The following is a 27,966-nucleotide window of genomic DNA, read 5'->3' as shown; positions in this document are numbered from 1 at the left end:
ATATTTAATTCACTCAAGAATATACATGTGTATTCCATACCTGCTACTCCATAACTCACATAGGAATCATTTTAGAATTTCTCCAACTATTTAATTTCAAGAGAAGGGCTTATATAAAACAATAATAGCAATATTTGCCATTATGTCATAATCATTACTACCATGGACTTCCCAGGTAGTGCTAGTGGTAAAGAACCTGCCTGCCAATGCAGGAGATGTCAGAGACATGGGTTCAATCCCTGGGTCAGGAAGATACCATGGAGGAGGGCATGGCAACCCATTCCAATATTCTTGCCTGGAGAATCCCATGGATGGAGGAGCCTGGCGGGCTGTGGTCCATAGGGTCATAGAGAGTTGCACACGACTGAAGTGACTTAGCACTAATTGGGCTAATTGGGATGCTACCACTCAGGTAACTGGTGACACTGGAACCCCGTTTCTACCTTGAGGATGTCCAGCACCATCTCTTCGGTAAATCCTTGTGCACCATGAATTTCAAGATGTCTTCAAGGATCTCACATACACTCTCAAGTTGCTCTGTCTTTGACATCATCTTTGTCTGCAATGTCTTTGTCTACAGTCTCCCTTAAAAATATCCTCTGCCCAGGAAGGTGCTTTCGGGATCTTATTATTGCTGTCCTGATGATCCCCACCATGACAGCATTTCTGTTTATGCCAAAACTCCAAAACTCCCATCCTTGCCCTTCGTGATGGAGCACGATTCTGGGCAGAAACAGAGAAAAGCCTTTCCAACTTCGCATACCCTTTACTACCAGGTCCTGAAGCAGCATTGCTCACACCCTGAGTCTCAAAGGACTCTCACAGAAGCAGGCCCTTTTTCTTTGGGCTCTGACTCTTCTTCTCACCAAGCTCCCCACCCAGCCTATGCACCTTGTAGGAGACCCGCAGCCATTCAGTCCCTTCTGCCTGCTTGGTTTTTCTTTTTGGAGTCATCTCACCAACAAGAAACCAAAGCCCTTCCTTCCTCCTTTAGCTCAAACAAAAGCTCCTGTGTTCATAATTTCATGCAAAGAAGTGCCTTTTCAGGTTGAGGAGTAGGGACAGAGAGATCCCCTGAGTCCAGATACCCCGTTACTGCTGTAAGACCATCCGACCACTAGTTGTGCCTCAGAGGATGTGGCCCGAAGCAGTATGTCCGGGTCAGAGAACCCACACTAGAGGGTGCAGGCTGGCTGCAGTGGTCCCTCAGCCCACCCGTCTGTACCTCCCAACAGGATGTCTGAGCCAGAAATCAGTGGAGACCTGCTTGCTTATGCCTCCATGGAGGGAGAGCTCCTTTCTGCTGTCTCCTGGGATCTGGGTGATTTGGGGCTGGAAAACAGAGTGGTCCTAGAAGTCATATATTGTTGTATCCTAAACACAACTGAAGTCATCCGCTTTGCCCTGACGTTGTCTCAGGGCAGCATCACAATCAGATAAACAGTCTAGCAACCAGGAGATGACGAGAAGCATTTCAGCATTTTGATCCCGCTGTTCTTTCCAAGAGGGCGGGGCAGTCATGATGCACATAAAGCATCTTCAGAGTGTCCTCGAAACCACTGCCTTCTGGGAGCAACTGCTCTCTGAAACTCTTTTCCTGCCCCCACTCTCAAATTTTAGCCCTCCCGATTCTCCCCAACAGCCAGCCCACTTTGCTTCTTGTTTCTTCTCCATCATCACCCTCTGTCTCTGTATCAGGTCTTTATGATGTGTATCAGCTTACTCTTTCTGACATCTTTCATTTTCTTTTTATGTTGCCCTCTACCCAGCTTCTCACAACATGAGACAAGGGTCCAGTAGGTCATTCAGCATGCAGGGATCCCTCCTTCAGAAACAAAGATGAGATGGACAGGCTATGAGTATCTGCCAACTATTTTTCTTTCTTCTGTCAATTCTTAATTGTCCATCCATGATCCTCTTACCTTGGTGGACAGACGTATGAAGGAAAAAACCGGGCTAGAGGATTAATGTAACAATGGAAAGTTTGGGTCTGTGACATTTCCCCATCTTCCTCTGCCTCTTTTGCAGATGCTGGACATAGCAGGAAACCTCTTGGAGAGACCAGTGGTAGCACGGGATGCCTCTGAAAGATACCTGGGGCTCATACGCATGTTCAGCGAGGATCTGGACGCCGTGAGGATGATCCACAGTCAGCATGTCCAGGAGGAGGCAGAGCATGGTAAGCTTGCTGCCAGGAGACTTGGATGGGGGCGTCTGTTAGCAGAAAGGGCGCAGGTCCTCTGGTTACACATCTGCTGTGGCTCTAGGACATTTTCCAAAAGCACGATCTTCTTGCATGAAGTTCCAGACCATCTCGAGCGATTGTCGAGTTCACCGAACTGTGCATTTCCCCGTGTCTGGGGCAGGATTGGCAGACTGACCCAGACCGGTGAAGTCCTGACCGCTGCCTCTGGTCAGCGGAAACCTCAGCGTAATGTATGAGCTGAACCTCGATCCATGTCTCCACACTGATTCATCTTCAACATACCTCAGTTCCACAGCAGATTTGCACATGCCTGAGAAAAGGTTCTCATCCCTTTCAGTGCCTTATCAACCATGCTTTTGGAGGGAGGAACCATCAGGAGTCTGACAATGAGCAGTTACACACGGAGGTGTGGCATCTCTGCTGTTATTGCAATTCTTAGATTCCCTGACTTGTCTGTTTGAAAGTCAACCACTTCACTTCAGCTTTGCAAACATTTCTGGAGGCCATGGTGTTTGCAAGGTCCATTTGTGGGCACTGCATTCAGGGGCTGGCCAGGGTAGGGGAGAAAATAATTAATCCTAAAAGGTGGTTCTTCAAGGAACACAATTGGCATAAATGTTATAAAGAACTGTAGCAAGGCACTTCCCTGGCAATGCAGTGGTTAAGACTGTGTCCTTCCACCGTGGGGGGGACATGAGTTCAATCCCAGGTGTGGGAACTAAGATCCCACATGCCAAGGAGCACAGCCAAAAAAAAAAAAAGAGAGAGAGAGAAACAAAGCAAAACAACAAGAAAAAAAGATAATGTAGTAAAACAGGATGAATTGGGCTGGGAGGTGGGAGGAGAGTTTATGGAGATGGTGGCCTCCTGCTGGACTCTGAAAGGTGGGGAGATGGACAGCCAGAGAGAAGAGGCCGTGGCCTTGGAAGCAAAGGCACGAAAGAATATGGAAGGTGACTAGTCGGACCTGCCCACAGCCCAAACGAGGGGTATACAGGGAGATCAGGTCAGCCGTTGAGTTTGGGACCAGGTTGTGAAGTTCTCTGAGCACCCTATTAGGGAATCCAGAGTTCATTATTCAGGCAATGGGAAATTTTCAAAAGTTTTAAGTGCTGGAGTAACAGGACCCCTCTATCTATAAACAGGTTTCACAGTAAGGTCATTAAGGATGGAGTTCCCTGAGGAAGTCATCCAGAAATTCTGTTGGCCTCAGCTTTACGTGGGGCTCTCCCCATGACGTCTGGGACCATCCCTATGATGAATGGGACCACCCCCATGATACAGGGGGTTGTTGGTGGGCAGAGCGGGGCTCAGGGCCAGAGCCTTGCTTCAGTCTGCTTGTGCCCTGTCCCCAGGATTCTCCGCCGTGCACAAGAACATGCCCGCTGTGGCCGGGGGCCTCCGCTGGGCACGGGAGCTGAGGCAGCGCATCCAGGGTCCCTTCGACAACTTTAGACGCATGACACACCCGTGAGTACCCTGTTCCTGAAACGCAGGTTCATTTCACACTTCCACTGTCTCTCTGGATTTCAAGCATCATGGCAACTTAACTCACTTCCTTGAGGCACAAAGATCATCTGCTTTTCTTTCCATTTCCAACAATCAGCCAGTGCCTTAGTCCATTCAGGAATACCATAGAGTGGGGCAGCGGGGGTGGGCTTATAAATATCAGCAATCCCGCTCTCTCAGTTCTGGAGGCTGAGGAGTCCATGGTCCGGGTGTGGGCAGATTCAGTGTCTGTTCAGGAGGACCTGCTTCCTGACTCACAGATGACCGTCTTCCCATTGTGTCCTCAGAGGGACTCGAGAGCTGTCTGAGTTCTCCTCATACGGGCACTCATCCCATTTGTGAGGGATCTGCCCTGTGACCTAATCTCCTCCCAAAGGCCTCCCTTTAGGCTTCGACATTTGAACTTGGGGAGGACACAAACATTCAGTTCATAGCAATCAGGCAGCTGCTGGCCAAGGGCTTCCCCGGTGGGTCAGTGATAAAGAATCCACCTGCAATACAGGAGATGTGGGTTCAATCCTGGGTCAGGAGGATTGGGTGGAGAAGGAAATGGCAACCCACTCCAGTATTCTTGATTGGGAAATCTCATGGATAGAGAAGCCTGGCAGGCTATAGTTCATGGGGTCACAAAGAGTCAGACAGGACTTAGCAACTAAATAACAGTAAACAAACCAGGCTAGGGTCTGAAGGGAGCCTCCACCACACCATCTAATGCCAAGAGGAGAAACAATGCAATGGAGAGATCTCCCAACTGTTGGAAAGAAGCTGAAAGTCTGGAGGTTCCCTGCAGATTATACTTCACTTCATGGTGAGGAGTCAAAACCACTTTTAGTAGCCAGTTCATAAATATATTACAGAGTATACACACAAATGTGAGTTCGTGATTAAAACAAATGGGAATTTTGTCTCACAAGCATGAGACACCCAGCTTTAGAACCAGCAAGTATTCGTCTTTTTTTCAAACTCAGTACTAGTCAAGCCATCGTGCCTGGGGGTCACATCTGCCCACTGGGAGATCTGTCTACTGCATCCACTCTGTCTGCGCGAGCTCTTCGTTTTGCAGACAGGGACACTGAGGCAGATAGAAGTGAGGTGACCTGCCTGGAGTCCAGAAAGAACAAAGACAGAAATGGAACAGGCATCTGAGTCCCAGGGGTCCTTGCCCAGAAGTCTCCCCAGGGGCTCCTCCAGTCACAGGGAGCTTGGTCCAGAGTCCAACTGAGCCCCCATCTTCTCCAGTATGCTTCCGCAAGGTGGGAGGGAGAAGATATGAGAACAGCCAAGGAGGGTGGCAGGGCTTTGTCTGGGAATGTGTCCTGCGGGAGCTGTCCTGGTCTAGTTCCCTGGGGCAGACTCCGAGGCGTGCGTGCAGGAGTTAACAGGGATGCTTTAGGGACCAGTGCCCGGGGCAGGGTGTTGGAGGGGTGTGAGGAGGGGCGGGAACCAGGCAGAGGAGGAGTTGAGCTGCAGCACTGCTGCATGCAGACCTCAGCCTGTCCCGTGGGGAGGTCTGACCCTTTAGGGTTGCCTGGCCTCTGTCCTCCTCCATCAGCTGGTCATTGGAAGTGGCTGTGGGGTGTATGTGGGGGGAGGTGTGGCCCTGGGAGAGGAGGCAGTTCTGTCTGGTTGGCTGAGACTGTTCCCAAAGAGGGAGGTGTCACCAGCACCCCGAATTCCTGGTGAAGGGAGATTAGGGGTGGCGGGTGGTCCCAACGAGGGCATCTGAGTGGCACCCCACGACATCCTCCACTTCTTCCATGAAAGTCTCTGTTGGTTTTCATCATGAACTCACATTTGTGTATATACTCTATCATATATTTATGAACTGGTTTGTCAACTCTTCACCATGAAGTAAAGCAGAACCTACAGGGAGTTTGATGCACTTATTCCTGCGGCTTTTCCAGCCTGCTAGGGGAGTCACAGGGGCTGAGGTGTGAGAAGCCACTCTCACCTCTAAACTTGTTCCTTTTTTTCTTTTTTTTTAGATTGGTTGCTTTACACTGCTGTGTCAGATTCTTCTGTATAGCACAGTGAATCAGCTATGGGTATCCATATATCCCCTCTTTTTTGGATTTCTTTCCCATTTCCCATACAAAGCACCGAGGAAGGCTCCCTGTGCTACACAGTAGGTTCTCAGGAGTTATCTATTTTATACACAGGATCAGTAGTGTGTATATGTCAATCCCAACTTCCCAGTTCATCTCACCACCACCCCTGGCCCCTTGGCATCCACATGTTTGTTCTCTATATCTGTGTCTCTATTTCTGCTTTGCAAATAAGATGATCTTTTCTATTTTTCTAGATTGTGCATATTTGCATTAATATTCAATATTTTGCTCTTTCTGACTTCATTCACTTTATCTGACAGTCTGTAGGTCCATCCACCTCTCTGCAAATGACTCCATTTCATCCCTTTTTATGGCTGAGTAATATTCCATTGTATCTATGTACTACATCATCTTCATCTATTCCTCTGTTGATGGACATTTAAGTTGCTTCCATGCCCTGGCTATTGTAAATACTGCTGCAGTAGACAATGGGGTGAATATATCTTTTTTTGAATTATGGTTTTTTCTGGGTATATGCCCAGTAGTGGGATTTCTGGGTCATATGTAGCTTCATTCTTTCTCAGGTAGAAACTTAGATCTGGGGTCAGGAGACTTGTGGAAACCCCAGGGCTCATATGGGAGGGCTGGTCTGAACCCACCCACCAGGTCTGAACCTACCCCCTGGTCCTCGCTGCCCTGCAGACGCCTCTGCTCCTTCACCAGGAAAGGGAATCGAGTGACTGGGAAAAAAGCCAGGAAATCCAGTGCTTTCTCTGCAGGCGTGAGGGCTTTCATCGAAGCTCGGGGGAGCTTGTGAAGAAATCCTGTGTTGGCTTAAAGAGCAAATGGGTTTTAAAGAATCTTTGCAATAAGCTGCCTCGTTTTGCCAGCAGAAAAAACAAGATCCTCCAACACAGTTCATGTGAAGGTTTCTGAAAATTACGGACACTTCAGCTTTCCCAGGAGCTGGACTCTCTTTTTGTGTTGTAAAGAGGTGTCAGAACCGGGGAGCAGGTGTGGGTAATAGCACCTCTGTGGTCCTCAGTGGACCTGGATAAGCCTCTGAGCGTGTGTCTGCCCACATGAGCATACGAGTATACGCACGTGTGTGTCTATGTGTGTGTATGTGTGTGGTATGTGCTGTAGTTTGGGGATGCAAGAGGTCCTCATATAAACATGGCAGGGCTTCCCTGGTGGCCAGTGGTAAAGAATCTGCCTGCCAATGCAGGAGACACGGGTTCAGTACCTTTTCCAGGAAGATCCCACGTGCCTCAGAGCAGCTAAATAGCTGCTAATAGCAGCTGCACCACAGCGATTGAGCCTGTATTCTAGAGCCTGCGAGCCACAGCTCCTGAAGCCCATGTGCCCTAGAGTCTGTGCTCCGCAACAAGAGAAGCCACTGCAAGGAGAAGCCTGTGTGCCGCAACCAGAGAAAGCCCATGCAAAGCAACGAAGATCCAGTGCAACCTAAAATAAATAAATAAGTTAATAAAACAAAGAACTCACAAATCACCTCCGCTCACCAGCACCCCCCCCCCCAAAAAAAAAACCCATGGCAATGAGTAATGAGCAGAATTTCCCATTACATGTCCTAGATGGATTTCAGAGAACAGAAAATATATAAGTATATATTCAGTTATGTGTATAACAATGTTTAACTATGTGGGGATGTGTATATACATAGTTGTTTTATATATGCATTGTTATATACAAATATACATACATGTACATAATGCTATATAGTTTTTGTTATAATGTATAATGTTATATACAGTTTTGTTCTTAAATTCAGGAAACTTCAGCACCTAGAATTTTCTTTCGTGTCTCAATCTCCCGTTAAGTTTTGGAAGGACTTCATGTACCCGGGGCACGACTGACTGGCCAGGGCAGAGGGGCTGGTGGAGCCCTGGAGGAGAGGGGCCGTCCTGTCACCTGACCGCTGCCTGCCTTTGGGGAAGCACACGTGCCCTCTAGCGGCCAATGGAGGATGTTCAGGAGGAAAAGCGGCAGGCTCATTCAGGGGCCTTTGCCTTTGGAAACTGGGCCGGGAGGCTATTCAATCTCTACTTTACAGGCTGGCTGCAGCTGGTCACTCAGATCATTATTTCAACTTCTAACTCGATGTCATTTTTTCTCTCTCTCTTTTGTATGGGTAGTTGCATGGAATCTGCCGAAGCAAAGCGCATGATACAAAAATACGAAGACACTCTCTCCTTGCTGGAAAAGTAAGCCGCTTCTGCGGTTGGATCTTTTTGTAAACTGAAACCCTCTCCCAACACCCGTTTCCCCCTCCCCGCCCCCTCCCGCTCTACCGTGTCCAATGCAGTCCCGAGTGTGTCCATGTTCCCCAGCGGCAGCGAAGCGTCCCTCCATGTTTTATGTTATAATCACGGTACCTGTGAATACAGTGCTTCTGGGTCGCAAACATCAGGTCTCCAGGGAACGCGGCTCTAGTCTTGACACAGGTGCTTTTCCAGTGTAGTTTTGAGGGGAGTGAGTTTTCTAACTTAGCAGAACTAGAGGTGGGGCGCTCCTCATGTCTCCCGGAGATCAGGGTCCCAGGAAGTCAGTCGCTGCTCGCTAAGCAGAAGTTGACAGTTGGCACTGCATGAAGAAATAGTAGGTTAGAAAAAAATACTGCCTGAGTCCTTTTATGGAGAAAGCACAAGAATGAAGCTTTTACACGGGCTCACAATTGTCTGGTCTTTTGAGGGGACAGGGTCCAGACACAGCCCACATCTTGCTGCTTCTCTCTGATACTTGCTTGTCTCCTGATTCAGGAGAGGAGGGCTGTAGATGTGACAATTGTGATTATAGTTGTGGTCACACTTAGCATTGAGGAGACACATTAGCTGGGTCATCCCCACCTGCCAGGTCACCCACGTTCTGTCCCCTCGACTTCCCAAATTCTAGCTTCCAATGTGCCCCCTCCTCTGTGTCCCCACCCCCCATGTCTTCACCAGAGACCAGAGCGTCTTGGGCCTGAGCTGCTGCAGCAGCTCCTAGGAGCCTCCCTGCTCTGGACCTCTGTCCTTCAGTGCCCTCATCATCATCGGATCCTCTGTCCCCACACCCCGTGTCCCCACACACCCCCATCTGGGAAGCCTCTCACTGCCTCCGTCACCTCCTTGATGTGAAATGAGAAGTGCTCCTGGGGACGTCCCTGGTGGTCCAGTGGTGGGACTCCACACTCCCGATGCAGGGAGCCCCAGTTTCATCTCTAGTCAGGGAACTAGATCCCACATGCCAAAACCAAGAGTTCATATGCCTCAACTAAAGATCCTACATGCCACAACTAGGACTTGGTGCAGCCCAATAAATTTTTAGAAAGAAGGCAGAAGTGCTCCCTGATGTAGCCTTCGCCTCCTGGTCCAGTCCTGGCCCTCACACCCTCCTCTCTCTGACCTACCGTCTACTCACTGACCCCAGCACACGGCATATTGCCTTGCTGCTCTTCACTCCACCTTAGTCCACCCTGCTGCTCTCGCTGTGAACACTCACTCCCCCATCACTGCCCAGCCGCCATGTGTCCTCTGAGACTCAGCCGACCATCACTTCAGCCCTCCTCTGTGAGGCCCTCCCTGGCATCCTCTTTATCACCCCTACCCACTCACCTTCCTCTGCCACTCGAAGGCTAATGCCCTGTACTCTCCCTGGGGTTGTACTCACTGTGTCCTCCGTTGACCTGGGGTTGTAGCACTAGCTACGTTCGTCTCGGGGTATTTATTCATCGTTTCATCTCCCAAGCCCAGTATATCAATGTGTAATAACTGAACAGTGTATGTCCATGAGCTATGTGAAGATTAGTAGGAGAGCAAACCTTACTCGATAACTTCTTCCAACATTTACTGAGACTAATTGCCCCTTTCCTTATCCCCCCAAAGATCACATGGAGCCTCTCTTTCCATTCTCCTATGATTTAAGTTATGCCACCTTTAGAAATGAGGGGTTACCTGTAGAAGCTGTCATGCCTGGCAGAGTTGATGACTCTGACTTCATAATGTACTCAGATATTTTACTAATTAGCATCTTCAATTCATGAGACATACATATTAAAGATAGATATAGAGAGGTTGGCGTCCTTGTTGGTTCAGTGGTAAAGAATCCTCCTGCCAATGCAGGAAATGCAGGAGATGCAGGTTTGATACCTGGGCCAGGAAGATCCCCTGGAGAAGGGCATGGCAACCCACTCCAGTATTCTTGCCTGGAGAATTCCATGGACAAAGGACCCTGGTGGGCTACAGTCCATGGGATCACAAAAGAGTAGGACATGACTTAGTGACTAAACAACGATAGAGATGTTGTTTTATATATACATTTATTTATGTAAACATATCTTCAGTTAACCATTGCCAGATGTTGGGAAGCTGGGAGGGTGCTTATGAGGTGCCCGTTGTCCCTGATCTCACAGGTATGAAACAAGACTTTATGGGGACTGGTGTCAAACAGTAGCAGAGAAGTCGCAGTACAACCTCTCACGGCCACTTCTGAGACGTGACCCGGAGACAAAGCAGATCACTGTCAACTTTAGTCCACAGGTAAGTCTGATGGAAGGAATTTCCTTTTGGTCTCTAAAGAGTTGCATTTTTGACTCTGCTGATTTCAAAGGCAAACAGGCTTTTTATAAGAATATGCAAAAGGTGCTCAAAAGAATTTGCGCCCTGGATTTCATTTTTGGGGGGGGGGGGTGAATCCTAGGGCATAGTGTTTTCTTAAGTTGTCCACTCTTCATGTTTTCCTCCAGGCTTGCCCAGTGAATTTGCTCTGATGTCACACAACAGAAAGTACTGCAAAATACCACTGATCTTTTGGTATCAGAGTCAACTGGGCCCACCTTATCTTTTATTTTGTGGTTGTACATTTGAAACGGCCCTCTCTACTGCAATATTATATAAATAGTCCCTGCTTTTTTTCATTTTTTGTTTTCATTTTTTACATTTAAAATTTTAATACCTATCTTGAGCTTATTTCAGTATAAACTAGGAGACTGAGGTCATTTCCCGGCTAAAGGATGAGCCTTTGTCTCAGCGTTGTCAGGGCAGCAATGAGCTGTCCCAGCACCACTGGAAGGAGAACTGGGAGCCCAGAAGTCTTGATATGGAGGTGGGGCTGGTGATGGGGGGATTCTGGCTTGCTCCGTGTTTTGTCATTTGTCCTTATATGCATCAATCCTCAGTCAACTCAGAGATAACACGATAAATTAGCAAGGGATGAAGAATGGGATGTCTGTAAACCCAGCCAGAGGCCTCTCTGTCTTTTGTGCGGGACCACATCTGCTTGACTTTTCCCTTCTGCACTTCCCACTAAACTCGATGCCTCCCCTCAAAAGTTCAGAGAGTCCTGTGTGACTTCTATTTCCTGACGCCTTTCCTGACCCCCTAGTATAAGGCTTTAGAATAAGGCTTCCCTGGTGACTCAGATGGTCAAGAATCCACCTGCAATGTGGGAGACCCAAGTTCGATCTCTGGGTCAGGAAGATCCCCTGGAGTAGGAAATGGCAAACCGACTCCAGTGTTCTTGCCTGGAGAATTCCATGGACAGAAGAGCCTGGTGGGCTACAGTCCATGGGGTCGCAAAAGAGCCAGACATGACTGAGCAACTTTCACTTTCACTTTAGTATATTAAAGCACACAGCATGCCAGGAAAGAGTTACAGAAACTAAGGGATATTTCCAATAATTATATTTAACAACTAAAGTTGTACAATGGGCACCTCCTCTCAAGTCTGCCAGTGTCTGTGACCACGTGTCTGACCTTGTGGGGAGGGGGAAGATGGTCCTCATGTATGTGGGTGATCCTAATCCTTCCCCTGACCACCCCTTCCCACCCTCCAACCCCCACCACAGAGCATGGCTCCGCAACCAGGGACCAACTCTTCTCATCATGGGAAGTGATACTTTGCGATCCATGGGACTATAGCCCACCAGGCTCCTCTGTCCATGGGATTCTCCAGACAAGAATACTGGAGTGGGTTGCCATGCCCTTCTCCAGGAGATCTTCCTGACTCAAGGATCGAACCCAGTTCTCCTGCATTGCAGGCAGATTCTTTACCATCTGAGCCACCGTGGAAGCCCCTGTTTTCATCATCCACATGCCCAGAAGCATCAAGCTAGAGCCCTCCCCGGCTATCGCTGGCGCCTTCTTTCTCGGGTTTTCCTCTTCTTACCCTTTGTGATTTAGTGCTTCCTGATCATCTTCCTTTTGCCTGATCCTCAATTTTCCCTCTCAGAGAAGATGTAAGGAACCAGTAGAAGCAGAAGTCAAAAAGAGACCCAGAAGGCCCTCAAGCCCCTGGGGTTTCTCTGTCCTGACCTATATTACCGCTATTCAATGTCCCTGAACTGCGGGCACTCATGTCGACTCTTTCCTCCAGCTGGTTTCCGTGCTGAGAGAAATGAGTTATCTTCAACCCCAGCAAATGACGCACATCCCCGAGACGGCAGCAGCCATGTTCTCCTCCAGGGAGTTCTACCGGCAGCTCGTGGCTCATTTGGAGTTGACGGCAATGTGGTACAACAAGGTTATGAAAACTCTGCTCGAGGTGGAATTTCCATTAGTTCAGGAAGAGCTGCAAGATATCGATCTCCGCCTGAGAGCTGCAGAGGAGACTCTGAGCTGGAAGACAGAAGGTAACAGGGCTCCCCCGGGAGTCTGGGGAAAAGGCTGAGAGTCAAGATTCTAATAACGTTGGTAGAACCTCACTTTACTCCCGGGTTAACCTGATTCAGGTTTGAAGCACGACTACGTGCTCTTGGATATGCATCCAAAGCAGAGAGGACATGGAGGAATGGCGTCCCTCTTCTGCCTCCTCTGTGTGGCTGGGAGGTTTGGATGTCTTTGCTACAACAGTCTCGGGGGTTTGCATGAACTCACCCATAGTCTCCAGCGTATACCAGACTCTCCACGGAGGAGGAATCACACTATATTAGGTGGCACAGGGATAATCAGCCTGCCAGTGCAGGAGATGCAAGAGACACAGGTTCGATCCCTGGGTCAGGAAGAAGGAGAAGTCCCTGGAGAAGGAAATTGCAACTCGCACCAGTATTCTTGCCTGGGAAATCCCATGGACAGAGGAACGTGGTGGACTACAGTCCATTGAGTCACAAAAGAATCAGACATGACTGAGGGACTAGCCCAGCATAGCACACGTCATTGTAACTCACTCTCTTTTTTTTTTTTTTAGTAGTAGAATCTGGTTAGTTTATTTTTTTCTTCTTTCTATTTTCATTACTTTTTCATAGAAAGTGAAAGTGAAAGTCACTCAATCGTGTCCAACTCTTTGTGACCCTGTGGACTTATAGTCCATGGAATTCTCCAGGCCAGAATACTGGAGTGGGTAGCCTTTCCCTTCTCAAGGGGATCTTCCCAAACCAGGGATAGAACTCAGGTCTCCCATATTGCAGGCAGATTTTTTTATCAGCTCAGCCACAGGGGAAGCCCTCGGGAAGACTTTTTGTTAATTGGACCATAAACATCTTTAAGGGAACTATGCACTTACTTTCATTGTATCCTCCAGTTCAATTCCATAGACTTTCGTTGACTGATTAATGCATCCAGGGTTCCATGTGCAGGACTGTGGGGGAAACTATGATCTGTGAGTTATAGGGGAACACCACCCGCATCCTCAAAGAACTCGTAACCAGGGTTATCGTAAGGGGTGGCTTAATGATACAGCTAGGATGGAAAAAGCTCTGATGATGACAAACTGGCCTGTGCAGAAAAGTCTTATAAAACCCACAAGTATGAAATCCCTATCTTTCATAACAACCACACCTTTTGCTCTACCACGCTAAGCTATTTTAATGAATGCTGTTTCTTTTGGGGAGCAGGTATTTGGGATTATGTCATTCAGATCACCAATAGTATTCATGATCTCGAACAAAGAGTTCAGAAAACTCAGGACAATGTGGAAGAGATTCAGAGCATCATGAAAACATGGGTGTCGCCAATGTTTAAGAGAAAAGATGGGAAAAAGGAATGCCTTCTCTCTATGGATGATCAGCATGATCGAGTGGAAAAATATTACCGTCTCATCAAAGAATCTGGCCTGAAGATCCATGCCCTTGTGCAGGTAATAACCAGTCTCTCAGGCACACATCCCACCACTCCAGGGAAAGTGCCAAGGAGAGTGTTTGGGTGCTAGAAGTGGTTTAGGTATTAGAACAACCAATAGATGCCGTGTCTTCTGCAGTCATCGGTAGACGTTAAAACTGATAGCAGAAGACCTGAAACTAATGGATAGAGACAGTGCCAAGTCACATTCTGGTATCAGCGTGTCAGCGTTAAAACTAGCTTAATAGTGACACCACTTAGTCATCGCACACAAAACTCCAAGGGGTAGAAGGAGATGCCAAGGGCAGAATCCTAAATTATCTACTGCACGTACATAGTATGGCCCTCCAGTAGTCTTCATGACCTAGCCCTACTGAGCTTGGACAGACACAAGATGTACTCGATAAAGAGAAGGAGAAACACAGAGCACTGCTCTTCGCCGGTGGCTCAGAGGTGAAGAACCCAGCTGCTGATGCAGGAGACACAGGTTCCATCCCTGGGTCAGGAAGAGCCCCTGGAGGAGGAAATGGCAACCCACTCCAGTATTTGTGCCTGGGAAATCCCTTGGGCCGAGGAGCCTGGTGGGCTACAGTCCACGGGGTCGCAAAAGAGTCTGACGTGACTTGGCAAACTGAGCGTGCATGCCCTTCATGCAGTAACGCTCCACCCTGCACTGTGAGCAGGGAATCCTTGTGTCTTATCACCCAAGATAGACAAAGGAAAAGAGCTGTAAGTCATAAATGGCCACCAGCTCCAGGCCTACTGAAGAGGCCGTGAGACAGTTCTCATGGGTTGATCTCATGCACAATGTGTAGTGAATCACAGTCATTATCTTTGGATTGTAATCTTTGGGTTTTCTGTGGTTTGAAGACCAGTCAAATGTTGTACTTTTGACCTTTTAAATTTTCTTTATCTGTTTTCTAGTTTACTAATCTATTCTTTATCATTTCTTTCTTTCTAGTTGATTTGGGACTACTTTGCTCAATCCTTCTTTTCTAGCTTATGAGGGTAGGAACTTAAGCATATTGATTCCCAAGCCTGTCTTCCTTTCTAATACAAACATTTGATGATATAAATTTCCCTCATACTACTTCTTCAGTTGCATTCCCCAAATTTGTTCTGCCTCATTCTCATTATTGTTTCAATTTTAAACTTTTTCTCTTGTGATTTGTTCTTTAACTCAGTTGTCACTTAGGAGTATATTGTTTAATTTCCATGTATTTGGAACTTCTCTGGATAGCTTAGGCTTCCCAGGTGGTTCAGTGGTAAAGAATTGGCCTGCAATGCAGGAGATGCAGGTTTGATCCCTGGGTCAGGAAGATCCTCTGGAGGATGAAATGGCAACCCGTTCCAGTATTCTTGCCTGGGAAATCCTATGGACAGAGGAAGCTGGTGGGCTATAGTCCATGGGGTCTCAAAGAGTCGGAGACAATTCAGCGACTAAACCACCTCCAGCATCTGGGTTCAGTTCAGTCGCTCAGTCTTGTCTCTTTTCGACCCCATGGACTGCAGCACGAAGGGCTTCCCTGTCTATTACCAGCTCCCGGAGTTGACTCAAACTCACTGAGTCGGTGATGCCATCCAACCGTCTCATCCTCTGTCACCCCCTTCTCCTCCTGCCTTCAATCTTTCCCAGCATCAGGGTCTTTTCAAATGAGTCAGTTCTTCGCATCAGGTGGCCAAAGTATTGGAATTTCAGCTTCAGCATTAGTCCTTCCAATGAATATTCAGAACTGATTTCCTTTAGGATGGACTGGTTGGATCTCCTTGCGGTCCAAGGTACTCTCAAGAGTCTTCTTCAACACCGCAGTTCAAAAGCGTCAATTCTTCAGTGCTCAGCCTTCTTTATAATCCAACTCTCACATCCATACATGACTACTGAAAAAAACCACAGCTTTGACTAGACCGACGTTTGTTGGCAAAATAATGTCTCTGCTTTTTAACATGCTGTCTAGGTTGGTCATAACTTTTCTTCCAAGGAGCAAGTTTTTTATTTCATGGCTGCAGTCACCATCTGCAGTGATTTTGAAGCCCCCCAAAAATAAAGTCTGTCACTGTTTCCATTGTTTCCCCATCTATTTGCCATGAAGTGATGGGACCGGATGCCATGATCTTAGTTTTCTGAATGTTGAGTTTTAAGCCAACTTTTTCACTGTCCTCTTTCACTTTTATCAAGAGGCTCTTTAGTTCTTCGCTTTCTGCCACAAGTGTGGTATCATCTGCATATCTGAGCTTATTGATATTTCTCCCGGAAATCTTGATTCCAACTGTGCTTCACCCAGTCCAGCATTTCTCATGATGTACTCTGCATATGAGTTAAATAAGCATGGTGACAATATACAGCCTTGATGTACTCCTTTCCTGATTTGGAACTAGTCTGTTTTTCCATGTCCAGTTCTAACTGTAGCTTCTTGACCTGAATACAGATTTCTCAGGAGGCAGGTCAGGTGTTCTGTTATTCCCATCTCTTTTAAGAATTTTCTACCGTTTGTTGTGATCCACACAGTCAAAGGCTTTGGCATAGTCAATAAAGCAGAAGTAGATGTTTTTCTAGAATTCTCTCACTTTTTCAATGATCCATTGGATGTTGGAAATTTGATCTCTGGTTCCTCTGCCTTTTGTAAATCCAGCTTGAACATCTGGAAGTTCACGATTCACATACTGTTGTAGCCTGGCTTGGAGAATTTTGAGCATTACTTTGCTCAAAGTAAGCTACCACCTGGGTAGCTTAATGAAATTGATACTGTTTAATTCCACTGTAGGCAGAGGAAATAAACAGCACACATGGGAGCCTGGCAACAATTCAACCTGCCCAGCCATCTTTTGTGGTGTTGCTGTGTATGTGCATGTGTGTGTATAAGAGGACCCCACAATAGAATATTATAATTCTGTGTTTTCAGAACTTTTGGGGAAAATATTTATAGTGTTTTGTATTTACCCACATAGTCACCATTTCCAGGCTTGTTTTTCACTTCTGCAGAATTGAGTTAACATCTATGGTCATTTCTCTTTGGCCCAAAGAACTTCCTTTAGTATTTCTTACAGTTCAGATCTGTGGATGACATGATCTCTCAGTTTTTTTTTATTCTGAAAATGTCCTTCTTTCACCTTTGTTTTTGAAGAAGAGTTTCACAAAATATAAAATTCTGTGTAGACAGTTCTATTTTCCTTTCGAAAGTCATTTCATAATCTTCTATCCTCCAATCTTTCTGATGAGAAGCAAGCAAAATGTATATCTTTTCCCCTTTATATGTAATGTATTGTTTTTCTCAGGCTATTTTCAATAGATTCTAAATAAAATTTTAAAATAAATTCTTTGTGTTTTTTTCCATTTAACCATGATGTACATAAGTAAGTTTTCTTTGTATTCAGCCTGCTTGAAGTTTGTGATATTTTTAATCTGTGTTTCACCAAATTTGAGGAGTTTTTAATCAAATTATAACATTCTCATCTGCTAATTCCAACATCTGTTTTATTTTCTGAGTCTTTTTTAATGTGAAGGAAGTTTATTTTTTTCTCATAAAATAAGTCTAAGGAATAAACATCCAAGGATTGGTATGACAGTTATTTTCTAAGTCTGTTTTTACTGACTATTTTCTCTCTTGGTTAAATGTCACATTTTCCTGCTTCTTAGCATGTCTAGTAATTTTTTATTATATTCTAGTCATGTTGGATGCCACTTTGTAATCTGGGTGTTATATTTTCCTTAAAGAATTGGTGGTTTTGTTTCAACAGGCAGTTAACTCACTAGTGTACAGCTTGATCCTGTTGAAGCCTTATTTTAAGCTTCCTTGGGGAGAGTCTAAAGAAGCCTTACTCTAGAATAGAGCTCTAATTCTAAAGCATTGCATTTCTGGGGTCTCAGCTGAAGTCCTGGGTTATCTGTTATCATTTCATTATTTCTGATAAAACACTTACTTACATTTTCCAGCACTATATGACCTTCACAAACCCATTCAACTTAGAGTCTCCAGTAACTGTTCTCTGCCTACCCTTGCAGAATCTTGCCCTAAATACATACAGCTTAATGCTCAGTCGGAGACCCAAGAGGACTCAGCAGCCTCAGCAAATCCCAATTTCTGTCTTTTTCTGTCCAGCAGGAAGAGTGCTCTAATTGATGTCCACTTCTCTATGCCATGCTTCGGAAAGTGCCTCCAGGTAGAAAGTCAGGTGGTTGTGAAGCTCACCTTGCATTTTCCTTTCTCTTAGAGATCGTATCCCAATACTCTTATCCAGTTGCCCAAATAATTATTTCTTGTATCCAATTCTATAGTTGTTTGTAGCAAAAGGGAAAGTCTGATCTCATTCTTCTGTCTTGGCTAGTATCAGAAACTTGAGCTAATTTTTCCTGGTTTATAGAAAATTCCAACATGTTTGCTCCTTGTACCATAGTAGATTTGATGTAGAAAGGTACAATTAGCTATCTTGATAGGGTGACAGTAGAATGGAGATAGAACAGCTATACAAGGCAGTTATAACAACTACGAGTTTTTAACTGTAGAAGCAAACAGACGTGAACATCTCAGTAAGACCTAAGAACAACTCTGCATTGTCACTGTGCTATCATTTGCAGATGATGGACTCCCATTAAATCTTTAATCTTCATAGGAAGGAAAGGTGTAGGTAATGCATTTTAGAAAATTTTAGAGTTTTGACATTTAAAAGCAGAAAAATGAGATTTACAACATGGCAGTGTTTCCTAAAGAGGTAAGTGTGAGTCACCTAGAAAATTTACTTTTGCAAAGTGGTAGCCACTTTTTTTGAAGATATACGATAAATGGAAAGTTACTGTAAAAAGGCTGAGTGGTGAAAATGATGGTGAGTAAATGGGACGTCTATACTTGCCATACTGCCAGGTCGGGGACTGTACATAAAAAGAGGGAGAGAGGGCCTGTATTTGTTTCTGTGTGTGCATTTTCCAAGTCACTCAGTATCATAAAAGTTTTTAGTTAAATGCCAACAATACTCTCAAACTTATTTCCCTTTTTATTTATTTTATTGAAGTATGACTGATTTACAATGTTGTGTTAGTTTCTGCTATAAAGCAGGGTGATTCAGTTATATGTACATATTCTATTTCATATTCTTTTCCATTCTGGCTTATTACAGGAGAGTGAGTAAGTTCCCTGTGCTGTACAGTGGGACCTGTTGTTCATCCATCCTTAATATAATAGTTTGCCCCTCTAACCATGAACTCCAACTCATCCTCCCCCCACCCACTCCCCCTTGGCAAACACAGTTCTGTTCTCTGTGTCTGTGAGTCTGTTTCTGCTTTGTAGATATGTTCATTTGTGTCATGTTTTAGATTCCACGTATAAGTGATATCATATGGTATTTGTCTTTCTCTTTCTGACTTATTTCACTTAGTATGATTGGCTCTAGGCTCATCCATGTTGCTGCAAATGGCATTATTTCATTCTTTTTTATGACTGAGTAGTATTCCATTATATATATATATACACACCACATCTTCTTTATCTATTCATCTGTCAATGGACACTTAGGTTGTTTCCTGTCTTGGCTATTGTGAATAGTGGTGTTATGAACATTGAGGTGCCTGGATCATTTTGAATTAGAGCTTTGTCTGGATATATACCCAGGGATGGGATTCACACCAGTTTATTTCTCCTTAGAAAGAAATATTTCTCCTTTTCTAGGAAATGCTTTAGTTGCTTGAACCCAAATTTCTTATGTCTTGAACTGTAATGCTCTCTACCCTTAGTATTCATCCTTCCGCCCACCCTACCTTCCTCTCTGATGCAGTTTCCTCTGCAGTGTCAGTCAGCATCTGTGAGGCACACCCTGCATCCGTCAGCATCCCTCCTGAGAAGCTGGCCTGACCCCATCTTCCTTTCTCAGGGAGAGTTGCAACATCACATTTCCTTCGTGGGTCAACTTTGTGTTCCTTTCAAGCAAGGGTTACACGCACATTAGATAAGAATGGATCTGACACACGTGTACAGGCATATCTCATTTCATTGTGCTTAAGCTTTATTATGCTTCACAGATACTGCATTTTTTTTTTTCAATTGATGGTTTATTGCAACCTTGCACTGAGAAAAGTCTGCAATTTTTCTCTTGTCAAATTTTTGGCAATTCTTACAATATTTCAAACTTTTTCATTATCATCATACTTTGTGTCTGTGATCTTTGATACTATTGTGGAAAGATTATGATTTCCTGAAGGCTCAGGTGATAGATAGCATTTTTTAGTAATAAAGTATTTTTATTTTTTTATTTTTTTTAAGTATTTTTAAATTAAGATATGAATATTCTTTCTGTAGACATAATATTGCACACTTAATAGACTAAAGTATAGTGTAAACATTACTGGGAAACCAAAAACTTTGTGTGACTGACTTTATTGCAATATTGGCTTTATTACAGTGGTCTGGAACCAAACCTGCAATATAGCCAAGGTCTGCCTGTAATAGAAGATTCTCCATAACAGTGCAATTTTTCTCTGTGTGTTGCCTTCGTTCCCATTCATGATGATGAGAGCAGTCCTTCCATATTATTAAACGTGGTTTATATCTGCTCTTCTTTATTTTGTAGGAAAACCTGGGTCTTTTTTCAGCAGATTCAACTTCTGATATCTGGAAGACTTATGTTAATTACATTGATGATATGTTGCTGGATGGATTCTTTCTTGCCATTGAGTGTTCCCTCAAGTACCTCCTGGAAAATACTGGTATTTACTGGCCTATGGATGTGGGTTATTACTGGGAAGGTAACAGTTATAGCATCTGTTGAGTTACAGTGAAGTGCCATTGAGTGCTCTGTGACTTTTCCCAAAAGGTGTGAACATTTTGTGAAGTGTACACAGTAAAATAAAGAAGGCATTGTGTCTCTAAATTGTTCAAAGATAAAATACTTCTCCCTCTTCAAAACTCAGATGATAAACCAGGCTCTAACACAGTGAAACCCATAGCCAAGGTGAAAACGTAAAAGCCAATTTACTCTAGGGACCTCCCTGGAGGTCAGTGGCTAACACTTTGCACTTCCAGTGTGGGGGGGCATGGATTTGATCCCTGGTTGGGGAACTGAGACCCACACACCTTATGAGTGGCCAAAATAAATAAATAAATTTCATGGTTTAAGCCGAATGTGCTCTATCTCCATGGCCTTTTGAGAACACAGGGAGTTTGTAGCAGCTGGCTTATGTAGAAGAAACAGATGTTTTTCTGTGTAAAAAAAAAAAAGAGACAAGAAGCTGGGGATGAGATAGCTTTCAGAAGGGAAAGGTATATTAAGGAGGCAGTGGGCATTCTTTGAAGCTGTTAAAAGATAGCTCAGGGCTTCAAATTTATGGTCGATACACAGGGCCAAAGATTTTATAGTAAAGGCTAACCTTGGTTAGTAAATGATGGGATGGAAAGGGGAGATGAGTTCAAAAATAAAGTTGAATTAAACCTTTCACATTCTGGTAGATTCTGACATGCTCAGCAAGGCTGAAGGAAGAGGTGAGGATGAGATGAGATGCGAGCTTAAGGCGCTGAGTAGAACCCAAGGAGAGAAATTAAATGCAGAGTTAGAATAGGTGGGCTGAGACCAGTGTCTGGATATCCAGCCACTGTAAGAAGCTGACGATGCAGAGAGGAGCAAGGCCAGCGCTGGGGGTAGCTCCACCCCGTGGTCCTAGTAGGTGGAGTGACTGAGGTCAGAGGCAAGGTCGCTGCTTTCACAGTCCAAGGAGACACAGAAGCAGGAAATGGGCTCAGGCCTAGTCAACAAGGTGGGAGATCACCTTCTAGAACCTCGGGCACTGAACTCGAGTGCTGAGACTGGAGAGCTGGTTCCTAGGGACCAGTGCCGATGGCACTCATCTTAGTGAACTGACCCGATCTCGTCTCATAGTGGAGCTCGGAGACTCGTCACTCAGCTCTCCTCTAGAAGTTCTAGGAAGATGCTTCAGGCACACTTGAGTTCAGGTGCTGCACAAGGGACTTGCCCCGAGTCAGAGTCTGTCCGGCTCTCCGGATCTGGGCTGTCTGAGGTGTCACTTGTCCTCCTCTCATGGGAAGGAGAGCCAGGGGGCAAGAGGGTGAGGACAGGGGATGGTAGCCAAAGTCATCTTCCCTCCATGGAAGTAGGAGGAACAGAAGACATTCCCTTCACAATATATCAGCAGTTAAGGGGCGGGAGCTGGCCTTAGTAGCCGCCTGAGCAGAGGAGCTATGGGTGAGATGAAGAGGCGCTGGTTATCACGGGGAAGTGAAGGAGCCTGAAGAGAATGGCCTCTAAGGGGAAAGTCTCCGTGACCCTTCGCCGTAGCCCAGCTGGACAACTTCAATCACCTGGTCGACCTTACTATTTCCACCTCTCGCACTTGGTCAAACCAGTACCGTTCCCATGGCTTGGTCTAGCTTCCCAGCCACCTCTCAGAATCCAGACCTTGCCTGGGTTAACTGCTGCCCACTCCGTCCGGAAACATTCTTCCTCTTCTCAAGTCTTAAAGAGATTCGCTTGTCCCAAGGATGTAGAACCACTAGGACCATCCAGTTTGTACGGTAATTGTGTTGGTATCGCATCTGACATAGGGGTTATGGTCTCGTGTGGAGTTTCCCAGGTGGTGCTGGTTGTCAAGAACCCGCTTGCCAAGAAGATGTAAGAGACGCGGGTTTGATCCCTGGGTCAGGAAGATCCCCTGGAGGAGGGCGTGGCAACCCACTCCAGCATTGTTGCCTGGAGAATCTCGTGGACAGAGGAGCCTGGTGGGCTACAGTTCATAGGCTGACAAAGAGATATGGCTGAAGCGACTGAGCAGCACAACACTCACCTTCTGCAAAGGCCCAAACTCTGTCTGTGGACTGTATCTCTCTCTAAATAGATCTACTTCTTGAGAAGAGGGAGGCTCGTGAGGGAGGGGAGATATATACACACACACATATATATATATATATATATATTTATGACTGATTTGTGTGGTACAGCAGAAGCCAACACTGCATTGTAAAATGATTATCCTCCAATTAAAAAATTAAAGAAATAAATCCACTTCTTACCTAAAATATATATGTATAAGAAAATAAGTGGTTATTAATAAGAGTCTAAGCATTTATCTTGTACTTGGAACATCTTGTTCCATATTATATTTTGATTTAAATTTAGCAAGGCAGTTTAGTCTAGCGAGTAATCAGGGATCTGTTAATTATTTATACTGTTTTTAAAAATTTTATCGCTAGAGGACTACAGAATTAAAACAAGTCCTGTTTTTACAGAAAAGGAGCAGAAGGGGAGGGGTTGTGACTGCTCTTTTTTTCCAAGCCTACACGACCTTGGACAAGCACACCCTTGTTCCCCTAGTGGCTGCCGTTGGAATTGCCTGGTTTGTGCTCAGGATGATGTCCGCCGCTTCCAAGAAACTGGCTTTGCAAAACCAACGTCTTCTCAACCAGAAGCCGTACTGCTCCACGGGAAGTTTTGGGAGTGTGGAAGCATTCCCGCTTGGGTTGATCAGTCACAGGACGTGCCCTCTGACGACAAGGAGAGTAAATGCCCTGCCATGCCCTGATGCTGAAGCTCCAATATTTTAGCCACCTGATGTGAAGAGCCGACTCATTGGAAAAGACCTTGATGTTGGGAAAGATTGAGAGCAGGAGGATAAGGGGACCACAGGATGAGATGACTGGATGACATCATCGACTCAATGAACATGAATTTGAGCAAACTTCAGGAGATAGTAGAGGACAGGGAAGCCTGGGGGCTGCAGTCCATGGGGTCGCAGAGGGGACACAACTGAGCAACTGAGCAACAACAGCAATCCCAGGACAGCCGTACACAGGGAATCAGCCTGTTCAAAATGCCAGCGGCCCGTCCCCCTGTTGATAAACACTGCAGGACTGCCACCTTCACCTTTTCTGGGGTTTTAGCAAAGTTTATATTTCTATTTCCCCAGACCGGAACAGCAACTCTAAAGGAAAGAAACGCTTGGAGTGTTTTCAAATCAGTGTTGCATTTTTGCCACTTACCCACTCTCTTCTGTTTGTTTTCTTTGTATTTCAGAATGTAAGGCAGGACTTACCCCGATATTTGAAGCCCAGCTGAGCTTAGCCATCCCAGAACTGGTTTTCTGTCCATCGCTAGAGCCTGGCGTGAAGGGCGGCTTCTACGACCTGGTGGAGGGCCTCGTCACCAGCATCTTTAGCATCGCGTCCTTGGTGCCTCGGCTTTCTCCTGAGAATGGCTCTCCCCACTATCAGGTACTGGCTCTGCAAGCATCTCCCCCGCCCTCCCACCAGACCTGGAGGCCCCTGTGAAATGCCAGTGTCACCCATCCACTGCCATCTTGCTCCCCCAGGTGGACTTGGAGGCCATGGCTGAGCTGGCGGGCCTGCGGGGCGAGCTGATGGGGCGGGTGCAGGCCATGATGGCCCTCTGCGGTGACTATCGGAGCACCCTCAGCCAGTATTCCTACCTCTACACGGAGGACCGCAAGGAGGCTCTGGGCCAGTTTCTGTTGTACGGGCGCATGCTCACAGCCGAGGAGGTGGAAGCCCACGCCGAGGACGGCATCCCAGAGAATCCTCCCCTCCTGCATCAGTTCAGAGCGCAGATAGACTCCTACGAGAAGCTCCATGAGGACGTGTGCAGGCTGGAGCCCGTCCAGGTGTTTGACAGCTGGATGAAGATCGATGCACGGCCCTTTAAAGCGTCTCTGCTGAATATAATCAAAAAGTGGAGCCTCATGTTCAAACAGCATCTCGTGGACCATGTCACTCACAGGTAACAGGGTCCTTCTAGCTTTTCTTCCAGCTTCCCGGGCTGTCGGGAACACCATGTTTTCAATCGATTTGACATTTCCCCCCATAGGTTCACTGGTTAAATGAAACGTTAGAACAGCTGGATGGAGGTTCCAAGCTTTTGGACACCAGCAGTACCTTTAGTCCTGTCCTCTCGTTTGTCAGTCAGACCTGGCCTCTTCCTGTTTTGTTTTCTATCCAGCACCCAATGTCCAAAAGGCACTCAGTACACAGTAAATACTATTTGAGACAATAATAGCAGGTCAGCCCTCCCTGCACAGCTCTGACTGTGAAATCTCTTTAAGCCTGAGAAGCAGAGGGTGTCTAATGGGCCTCTTAGATTTTATCTCTCCCATTTACTCCCTGTCTCAGATTATCCAGCCGTGCAGCATGGAAGTCCCTAAACCTACACGCCCCTGATGCCTTTTTTTTTCCCTTATAATTTTATTTATTTATTTATTTAAGGCAGTGCTGGGTCTTCATTGCTGTACAGGGTTTTTCTCTAGTTGTGGAGAGTGGGGGCTGCTCTCCGGCTGCAGTGTGAGGGCTTCTCACTGCAGTGGCTTCTCGTTGCAGGGCATGGGCTCTAGGATGTGCAGGCGTCAGTAGTTGCGGCTCTGGGGCTTGGTACATCTGGGTGATGAGCTGCTTCACCCCATGCAGGGTGGGGTGGGCACACAGAGACGGATGCAGCCAGTGACGGTTCAGAGAGCACCTGTAATTGCCCAGGTAGACACCATCAGGGTTGAGCATGGGTGCGACCTTGAAGACCAGATGTTCCCATAGAAAATGAGCGATAGAGTGCTGGCTTATGAGGAAGGCAGTGATCCCCTGACAGACGAACGAAGAGGGTGTTTCTCCTGGGTGGACTTGTCCTGTGATGAATACCACCTTCTGCTCTGCTCCCTCCCAAACATTGTCCTTCTCAGAACTCTAGCTGTGCAACTGACCGGATCTGAAACTCTGCCTGTTCCCCCAGGGACTTGGACCCCCTCCCAGCTCCACCAGCCCAGCACTAGACTCTCAAAGCCTACCGCTGGGCCTAAAGGTAGATGAGATACACTTGCCCTTCAGTGTGACCTCCAGACTGCTCCACCCCGTCCTCTCTCAAAATCGCCATCTCCACTGAGTTCTACCAGACGGTACCGACTGCCACCTGTCTCGGCTGCAGTCACTGGCCAAGCTCTTAGTCATGCCTCCCCTTCGTTGCGGGTCAAGTTGTCCGTCTCAGTCTCCCTCTCCCATCCTTCTGCTGATAATCATCCTCAGTGACTCAGCATCCACAGGGTGTCTTCATCACAGCTGCCTCTTGTTTTCTCGACCTCTCTCTCCAATGCCTTTCCCTCCCTGCCCCTCTGTTCTGTGCTCTGCTCTCGGTGGAGTGGAGGGAAAGTTGAGCAAACTCATGCTTCCCCTTCAGAATCTCAGGATGAAGCATTCTATCCCCTGACCACCACCTGGTGTCTTCCCAGCTCTCTTACTTGGCAGCGCTGCTGTGCAAAGTTCTTCAGACCCATCAGTATTTCCAATCCACTGTTCCCGACACTTGATCAGGACAGCTCAGTGTTTATCACCCTTGCTCCCCAGCCCTGTCCCCACCTTGTAAAACCCTGACTGTCTGAACTCAGCACTCCACCTCCGTACCTGAGCATGTCATCCTTGATGAAGGAAAAAACACACCAGTATTCCAACCAATCTCAGGTTAAATTTATGAACAGAAACTTCAAGCATGCCCTGAACATTTTCATATATGCTTCCCGACTCCTCCAGATGCTTTTTTTCCTCTCTTGCCTTAAACCTCAAATATCTTCTCTGCCCTTTTAGCCTTGCCTCTCATTTCCCTGGAAAAATGAGAACCAATCACCAGAGAACTAACTCAACTTTCCACCAATATATCTACCAACCTACCTGCATTTGAAGCCTTACGTTCAACTACCTCTTCTCTTATCGTGGATAAGCTGCTTTTCTAACTGTAGCCTCCTCCTTCTTATCTACTCGAAGACTGACCTCCTTAAACACTCCCTTCATTCATTCTCCGCGTCATGTAAATATATTGTCCTATCTGGCCTCTTAAAAAAAAAGGAAAGAAAGGAACACAGTCCCAGGAGTCCTTCCGCTGCGGCACCCTGTCTCTGCACCTCCTTCATAGCACAGAGCCCCAATAAATGTCTCTATACTTGGTCCCTGTACTTTATTTTGTCTTCCATCCCCTCTCTTCAAGAAGTTTTATTATAAAATGTTAATATACATAAGATTTAGAGAAAAATATTAAATTCTCAGATTTTCCTTATCCAGCGAAGAAACAGGACACTAGCTACATTTTAATATTCCCTTATGGAAGGACTTGTATGCACTGCTATATTTAAAATGGATAACCAACAGGGACCTACGGTATAACACAGGAAACTCTGCTCAATCTTATGTGGCAGCCTGGATGGGAGGGGAGTTTGAGGAAGGATGGATACATGTATATGTGCAGCTGAGCCCCTTGGCTGTTCACCTGAAACTATCACCATTGTTAATTGACTGTAGTGTGTGTTAGTCTCTCGGTCGTGTCCGACTATTTGTGACCCCATGAACTGTAGCCCATCAGGCTCCTCTGTTCGTGGGATTCTACAGGCAATACTGGAGTGGGTTGCCATTTCCTATACTCCAATACAAAATTAAAAGTGTAAAAAAAATAAAAATAAGTTTTAAACAGTGTGAAAAATAAAATAAAATTCCTTTATGGACTCTTCCCTGATTAAACCCCTCTTCCTCCCTGCCGGTTGTTACCCCTGCACTAAATGTAACCTAATCCTTCCCGGTTTTTTTCATGACTTATATATGCATGTATATGTATATATATTTGTACACACAGATACACATATACTGAGATTTGCATTTTAAAGCTATAAAAATGAAACAATGTTGTATTACTGTATATCTGTCTGTGTCCTGTCTCTCTGACTCAGCGCTGATGCTTGAGATTCATGCTTGTTGTGAGTGTAGCAGTAATTCCTTCGCTTTCACTGCTACAGAGTATCGCATCGTCTGAATATGCCACAAATTATCTATCCCTTCAGTGGTTGACATGGCTGTTTCAGATGGCTTCACTAATACCAGCAGGATTGCGATGAGTTCTCTTATACAGAGGTCACCGTGTACTCAGGCCAGCATGCCTCTAGGGTGTGTGCTTGAGAGTGGGCTTGCAGGGTTAGTGCACGAAATGCCAGCTCTCTGCCAGGTGCCTCAGGCATGTGCAAAGATGCCTGGAGCCCCACATCCTCGGCACTTTTTGATACAAACTGTTTAGTGCTGGCCCTTCTGGTGGGAGCTTAGTGGTATCTCATAATGATAAATATTTTGCATTACGCTATGAATAAAGTAGCTCATCTTTCTGTGTTTTTGGATGAGTCATTATGTTTCCC

The 27,966-nt window shown here is 46.0% G+C and overlaps 1 protein-coding gene across 1 annotated transcript in view; it reads left to right on the top strand.

Moving 5' to 3' along the window:
* DNAH9 (dynein axonemal heavy chain 9) overlaps positions 1-27,966 on the top strand; it is a 277,788-nt gene that overhangs the window by 33,189 nt on the left and 216,633 nt on the right. The window contains exons 9-17 of the mRNA XM_043473954.1: positions 2,029-2,179; positions 3,562-3,676; positions 7,920-7,988; positions 10,175-10,301; positions 12,136-12,391; positions 13,592-13,833; positions 20,370-20,505; positions 23,820-24,016; positions 24,115-24,539. Of these exons, the coding sequence (XP_043329889.1) occupies positions 2,029-2,179; positions 3,562-3,676; positions 7,920-7,988; positions 10,175-10,301; positions 12,136-12,391; positions 13,592-13,833; positions 20,370-20,505; positions 23,820-24,016; positions 24,115-24,539 (1,718 nt within the window). The remainder of the gene's footprint in view (positions 1-2,028; positions 2,180-3,561; positions 3,677-7,919; positions 7,989-10,174; positions 10,302-12,135; positions 12,392-13,591; positions 13,834-20,369; positions 20,506-23,819; positions 24,017-24,114; positions 24,540-27,966) is intronic.

Source organism: Cervus canadensis, chromosome 1 (assembly GCF_019320065.1).
Source record: "Cervus canadensis isolate Bull #8, Minnesota chromosome 1, ASM1932006v1, whole genome shotgun sequence".
NCBI lineage: Eukaryota > Metazoa > Chordata > Mammalia > Artiodactyla > Cervidae > Cervus > Cervus canadensis.
Note: the sequence above shows the minus strand (reverse complement) of the source record. Positions and strands in the feature narration are given on the sequence as shown.